This window comes from Etheostoma spectabile, chromosome 23 (genome assembly GCF_008692095.1).
Source record: "Etheostoma spectabile isolate EspeVRDwgs_2016 chromosome 23, UIUC_Espe_1.0, whole genome shotgun sequence".
Lineage (NCBI taxonomy): Eukaryota > Metazoa > Chordata > Actinopteri > Perciformes > Percidae > Etheostoma > Etheostoma spectabile.
This window is the reverse complement of record NC_045755.1, coordinates 2,383,308-2,390,762: the sequence shown is the minus strand read 5'-3', so window position 1 is coordinate 2,390,762 and position 7,455 is coordinate 2,383,308. Positions and strand designations below refer to the sequence as shown.

Here is a 7,455-nt window from a genome sequence, read left to right as displayed (position 1 = left end):
GTTTCATACACAATATGACTTGAGTTATTATATGAATGATTTTCTTTGTAGTTACTTTATGTCAAAACTGATTCATATTTTAGAACGATGTTAATGGTAAGTTTTTGGAGTTAAACCACATTTAGTAGGGCAGAAAAGGTTTTTCAGATTCAAGGAATTAAGCGGTAAGTGTAAAAGCTAAGAACACACTCTTGTCAAATAAATAAGTGCACATACACTTTCAGCAGCCTACCTGTCCATGAAACCAAAGGGTCCATAGTCCAGAGTAAGACCCAAGATGCTCATGTTGTCTGTGTTTAAGACGCCATGGCAAAAACCCACACACTGCCACTGGGCCACTAGCTTAGCGGTTCGCATCATCACCTGGAGATAGACACATCAAATCTGATGGTTAATATGTAAAACCACCAGCATGAAATGAACCACCCTACAGGGAGACGTATCATTATTAGCACAGTCTATTAACAACCTAGTCCTCACCTCTGTGAAAAAAGCCATATTCCTGTCTTTCCGGTTGCTATGAGTCTGTTGGATATAAGGATAAAAAGACTCAATGACATAATCCAGCAGCTGAGCGCGAATGTCATGCCGTCCTGCACTGGGACCTTGCAGGCCTGAGAAATCATCTCGGCCCCGAAATATCTCAAAAGATCCAAATCTAAAACAGAGAGAGAGACATAATAAAGCAGCATAATGTACAGTGTTGCTCATAAATATAGGAAACCATGGTTAAGTTGACCAAAAGGATCTTTTGGAAATTGATGTTATTGCCTTAGTTAAAAAATGAGGAAAATCCAACCTTTAAGGACACCAATTTTCTTTATGAATGATTAATGTATTGTGAATAAATAAATGTTATTCCTTAAAATACAGGGGGGGGTAAGTGTACACACCCATATGTTAAGTTCCCATAGAGGCAGGCATATTTTTATTTTTAAAGGCCAATTATTTCAAGGATCCAGGATACTATGCATCCTGATAAAGTTCACTTGGCATTTGGAATTAAAATAACTCCCCACATCATCACATACCCTTTACCATACCTAGAGATTGCCATGGTTTTATTTTAGTTAGCCTAATATTTGAATTGCATTGAGAGATTTTTTAATGGAAAGTTCCCCATGTCAATCTCTTCTTTTTTTTTTAAAACAAATCTGCCTGCTTCTATGGGAACATAGCGTTGTGTATACTTATCCCCCCTGTATTTTAAAGAAGAACATTATTCATTCAAAAAGAAAATTTGTGTCCTGTTACCTCATTTTTTAATTAAGGCATTAAGGTCAATTTCCAAAAGATGATTTTTTTTTTTTTATTCCTCTATTTAGTCAACTTAAGCAGGGGTCCCTATGCTAAGTAAGTAAGTAAGTAAAAGTTTATTTATATAGCACCTTTCACAGGTATAAGGCCACAAAGTGCTTCACAACAACAAAATGGGCAGCACTGTATCCCCAGATGGTCAACAGTCTGAAAACACTAGAAATGTGTCACCTGATGAAGGAAGGGGCGAGACGCAGGACGACCGAGCAGCGCTCCGGAATGCGCCTGCCGCTGTTGAGTGGATCTCTGGTGACGTAGAGGTCGGAGGTGACAAGCGAGGCGGCTCGGGTGCTGGGTATCCCCAGGGCGGCCATGGCCTCGCTGCACAGGAACTCTCTGATGCTGGAGCGAAGCACCTTCCTGCCATCACCATCTCTGACAAAACGGGTTGGTCACACAGATGTGTTTGTTATTCAGCTGGGGTTCATCAGTGAGTATATGTTGTGCTATTCAATTATTCCATGACACCTTACACCAGTAGTTAAACTTGCAAACAGGCTTCAAAGTTCTGGTAAAGTTCCAAAACAAACTACTATTACTACTGAGTCAGGCACTCAGTCGTTGGACCGAAAAAAGCTGTCAGTACACTCATTCAGCAGGTCCATGACCTGATCATGACCTGTCCTGCTTTGGAGAGACTAATATCGTGGACTCCTTACATAGACTTTGACTTTGAATTATGATTAATTTGAAACTTTCTGTAGCTTATGCAATGCTGTGATCTCATTTAATTTGTTTTGTTTTGCCAGATTGGGGGATAATGTATTAATGTAATTGGTTAAAATGTTCATATTCAAAGGCAATATGCAAATCTCAGTAAAAATATGTTTAAAAACAAAATTCCATGACAATATCATCACGTGTCATATATATATATATATATATATATATATATATATATATATATATATATAAACAAACAAATGTGTGTGTAAATAACCAAAACAACCTTTTCAAAATAGACATTTTTGCTTTTCTTAACAGTGCAAATGGAATAAACAAAATAAAATCTCATTAAAATAATACATTTTGTGTACCCTTATAAACAACGTAATTAAAGAACTAGTGATTAGGGTATAAAATGTACTTTGTACAACCTCTTCTTATAGTCTGAATGCTCTGAAACCGTCCACACTTGTGATACTCAGGTGACCATATGTGCTAGTGCTGGGGAGGACTGGCCCCTTTCAAAGGTCTAGAAGTTTGAGTTTTCACACTCAATTCCAGCCAGGTTACAACGCTCCTACTTAAGCTCTATACAAATATATCTATTTGTAAAGGCCTACATAAGTCAGTCTCAAATATTCCTTTTTAATATGTTATTAACAGACCAAATCAGCTGGAGAAACTAAAGTTGTAGCACTGGTTGGACTCAGCACACAGTAGTTAAGCAATAGGGGACATAAATGATGTGTGCCAATCAGCTAAGCTCTTAAGCAGCTCTCTTTGGGTTAATGCATTCACATGCCTCAGGTTAGCAAAGCTCATGAAGGATTGGCATATTTGTCATACTTTCACTTGGTCTGAAAAAACTTCATAATGTTATCCTAGACTTATAAGCTTAATAATATGTAGCCTATTAATGTTACTGAAGCGTATAGTTTAGTAGCTATAAACTGTTTCAATTGTGTTGTCTTAAATGAGATGCCCAATGTGTAAGTGGTGAACTGTCAGCACACAACAATAAAATACCTAGAGTAAGGTGTGACTCCTGCGCCTTTCACCTGAATCTCCCATCGCCCATGGGTGCCCGACTCTACCTCCCCCAGGTACATCACCGCTCCATCTCCCAGTTGTCCCGCAAACATGCCGAACTGGTGCCCGCTGTAACAGTGCGCCGCCGGCTCGGAGCCCGGCAGCAGCCGGGAGCCGCTCAGATACAGCGGAGCCAGGGGACTGCTCAGCACATCCCGCTCACTCAGTCCGAGCAGAGCCAGCGCTGGCAGGGACTGGGCCACCAAGGTCGGGCGTATCAGGGGCTGGAGAGTCCGGATTCTGGAGAAACATGCCCCTGGGACCGTCCGGGGCCCGGGCTCCTCGGAGTCGTCCACCGGCAGCTTTCTCAGCGCGGTGTTGTTGAAAGGCAGGCGCTTCAGAGCCGTGGACGCGCACCGGGAGGGCTCCATGACGACTGGAGTATAATACGACCCAGTCAGTCTGAGGCAGGCTGTTACTAGGTCATTATACTGAGGCGGTGCTCGGGACCGGACACAGGCCCAATGGAAGCCTTCACAGGATGGAATTAAATAGAAGTCTTTATATTTTAGTTGTTTTATTACTTTTTATTACTATTTTATTATTATTATAATAATTATTATTATTATTATAACTTCATTATTTTATTATAACGTATATAATAAAGTACACTTCTAAAGTATATCATATACTATATACATATTTATAATATATTATATAGGCTACTTTATAAGTGTACTTTATTATATACTTTATAATAAACTAATAAAAGTAATAATATAAAAATATATAATAATAATATAGTAATAAATATTATTTAAAAAAAGTAAAATGATATAAATAAAGACTTCTATTTAATTCCAACGCATAGCTGTAAGTAATAATAATATATATTATTACTTTATTATTTCATTTTTTTATAACGTTATTTTATTTATTTTATTGTATTTTACTTTATTTACATTATTTATTTACATTTAGTCTTTGCTTTTTTAATCCAGGCCCCAAAGGCTCCACCCAAAAGCTTCAAAGAAGAAAAGAAATATACAAGACAAAAATGTTGCAAATCCGGGAAAAAAAACCTTCTTTATATTATAATATTTATGAGTTAGTGATCCAACAAATCAACTCCTCGTTGCCTGCTTTTTATTATTAAGGCTATATGTTTCATTGGAGTGACTCTCTTGTGTAGAACAGTGGTTCTCGAAGTGGGGTCAGGGGGAGATGGGACAATCCATAACTTATCCTGGGTAAGAAGCTGGGTCCCGAGACAGAAAATTAAATTAAATCATTTTGGTGGGATGCCTCCGATCCATATCTCGCCCTGTCACTATCCTACCCTCACACCACAGATCAACCTAGTAACCCTCGCCCCCTCAACTTAATAAACAACAATGTCTCTCACAGCCTCTGGGAGAGACAGACTGGCTCTCAATAATTCCCACATCTAATGGAAATGTAGGCTAGATTGTCCTTATAACCTTATCACCAGTGGGAGGCAGCTATGCCGTGTCAGTGTCTGCAGTCTGCAGGAAAGGAATAGAAGAAGAAGAAGAAGAAGAAGAAGAACAACAACAACAACAACAACTTTTTTGGAACTTTATTGTGTAGGCTACTACTACCTTAGACATGAAAAGAGTACTACTAATACTACTACTACTACTACGACTACTTCTTTAACTGTCTATGAGGCTACCAATAAATACAGACTTATTCAAACACTTATCTGTGGTACAAAAAGACTTAGCGAATATTCTAAAATAGAACACTTGACAAACATACAAGCACAACTTTAAATAATTAAATGACATGCCTACCCCTTAAGGTAAATACACGAAATACAATACAAGGTCTACTCAGGAAATAAAAGGAGCACGTTTTTTGGGTTTTGTTTTATATTACACTCGTAATTCATCCATGAGATTACAGGGCAAGTGTGTCCACCTGGGGGCGGTAATAACAATAGCGAAAATGTCACCTGCCGTGAAATAAAAACAGAACAAGAAGCTTCTGACAACAATTCAATTCGACCATGTAACTACTCGTTTTGAATATGCATACGTTTAATTGGAGTGACACCCTTATTTAGAGGATACATTTTCTAGGTTCAGCTGGGTAGCTGCGTCGTTAACGTTACTACTAACGTTAACCCTTGCCAACTGTGGCTGGGTACCTAGCTAGCTAGCTAGCTTATTTTGGCTAACAGCAGTTAGCCACATGCTAGCTAACCGCATGTCACATTTTCGACACCAGTGTGAGAACATGGACTCAAGTGTCTACACGGCCGTGTCTAAAGGTTTGTTTTCTGGGAACCCAAGAACAATTAAAAGCAAATGATAAGTGGGAAGGGGGGCGCGGGGGGCAGGTTAGCTAACGTTGACGTTAACGTAACCGGTGCTTTTACTCTACCCATGCTAACTTCGTAAACTAGGTTAGCACATTGACTTCAGATAATAACGTCACGTTCACGTGGTGTTTTTTTATGCATTGCAAATCATTCTGCGTGCTTCTTGTCATATGGATATGAGTGCTGCTGTATGTACAGACTTGTACAAACTTGGCGAAAGTAAAAGCTAACCGGGTCTGCGCAACACTGTTGTTATTGAACGTACACTTAATGTGTCTAGGAAGGTTGCATTCAAAAAACTTCGCTGTTCTCATAACACTAAACGCTAATATAACGTTACAAAAGCACTATTCTCAACTTGAACGAGCGACACAGCTATTATCTTAACATTTGATGCCGTCATGTCCCTTGTGAATCATTAAACCTCACTTTATTGCGTATTTAAAAACATTTACAACTTAACAGCCCCAGTCTTCCTCGTCATCCTACAGCCCAATGTGTCACATAATGACACATTGACAGATTACATATGCGGCGTGTTTACTTATGATACATGGAAAATATCAGGCCATCTTCATTCACTTTAACCTGCTGATTCTAATGGAATTAAACATTCTAATTCTATTTAATCCTTTTGAATATCTTCTTTATAAGGCCATGTGTTCTGAATGTACATGTGCACTTTGAGTTATTAAACAATTAATTGTTTTATGTGTGTACTGTGTATTGCAACTGTATATTATATATTACTGTATACCACTAACGCGGGATTGTTTGATGCCGCCGGAAATCCCAGCGGATGTCCCTCATTTCGACCAGATGTCCGTCACCTTCCTTTACTAACTATGGTTCTTCAGATCTCTGCAGGCTAAATTCAGACAGCTAGCTAGACTATCTGTCCAATCTGAGTTTTCTGTTGCTCAAGTAAAATAACTTTTCAATGTCCACATTCCACCAGAACAAGTTGCTTCCTGAGGCTATTTTGCAGAGGCACCGTGGCTCTGTCCGGCGCTCCTTTGCACTGTGGGGGAATTTCTGGCAATGAGAGCTTGCTGTCAATTGGCCCTCCCAGAATAAGTAAAAGTGATATACTTTCAGAGTCCTTTTCTGTTTTTTCAGGTGACCCCTTACCTCTGGCGTCGCTGCGCCTCCTGGTCCCACCTTTCCAGCTTATGGCCGTCTCCATGTGGCAGGTTCTGAAGAAAAAAGATGTCCTGAACTACTGGAAAGTGGCAGAGTTTGTCTCTTTGGTGATGGACATGGTCCCAGAGCTGCTAATGCTAAAGCACAGGATGCAACTTGACCTGGGATTGAGAGCCAGGGTGGGTACCAGTGGAGGACACAAGGCATTCGTTGCCAATGTAATACGTTTTAAGATTATTAATTAATGCTGCACTATAGGAAGGAAAATATGTGGTAGCGTTGTTGAATACAGCGATAACGATATTACTTGTGATAAATAAACATGATAGTGTACTCAGTTCTTTCTGCTGCTTTCAGTATTCTGCTTAATTACAACAAACTAGTGACAGACCAATTTTATCGGCCGGCCGATATATATCGGGCCGATACGTGGCTGCTGCATTCGGCGATAGTTTTTCCCCGGGATTATTTACAGACAGACGTCCGCCGGCAGCTCTGTGTTGCTGCAGACGCTGCAGTTCATGTGCAGACCGTGCGCTGCCCCTCCACCACTAGCACCATGGCACCATCTTAAATTACAAGTCAGGCACTTTATTTCAATGGCTACTTTTCAGGTTTATTGTTTTCTTAAATTATTTAAATGTGTTTCCAAAGGACATTTAGTGATGACCTGATTATATCTGTCTTATAATATGTCAGCAAGCAACGCATCATCAAGGCTGAGTTGTAGATGTTGATGAAAGCCTTTTACCCTTGCACAGTTAACCATATGCAGTGCACCCATCCATATGATGCACATTGCACATACGATTTGGGTGATATGAATGTAAGATGATTGCAGAAGTGACACTGATCTGTTTTATTATTTTTAAAGAAATGGCAGAGCAGATTCTGAAAACAAATCCAGTGTTGCAGGGTTGACATTTTTATGATGTAAATTGAGGGAGCAAAAG

General features: G+C 39.5%; 2 protein-coding genes across 3 annotated transcripts in view; one reads left to right on the top strand and one right to left on the bottom strand.

Annotated features, from left to right (window-relative positions):
- The window catches only part of selenoo2 (selenoprotein O2), a 7,444-nt gene extending 4,001 nt beyond the window's left edge, over positions 1-3,443 (bottom strand). For both annotated transcript variants that reach the window (XM_032505746.1, XM_032505747.1), the window contains exons 1-4: positions 3,010-3,443; positions 1,489-1,692; positions 481-658; positions 233-363 (exon numbers count right to left, since the gene is read on the bottom strand). In XM_032505746.1, coding sequence (XP_032361637.1) covers positions 233-363; positions 481-658; positions 1,489-1,692; positions 3,010-3,443 — 947 coding nt within the window. The remainder of the gene's footprint in view (positions 1-232; positions 364-480; positions 659-1,488; positions 1,693-3,009) is intronic.
- Positions 3,444-4,987: 1,544 nt separating this feature from the next.
- Positions 4,988-7,455, top strand: part of LOC116673410 (zinc finger protein 11) — a 12,053-nt gene continuing 9,585 nt past the window's right edge. The window contains exons 1-2 of the mRNA XM_032505740.1: positions 4,988-5,308; positions 6,479-6,681. Coding sequence (XP_032361631.1) covers positions 5,230-5,308; positions 6,479-6,681 — 282 coding nt within the window. The 5' untranslated portion in view covers positions 4,988-5,229. The remainder of the gene's footprint in view (positions 5,309-6,478; positions 6,682-7,455) is intronic.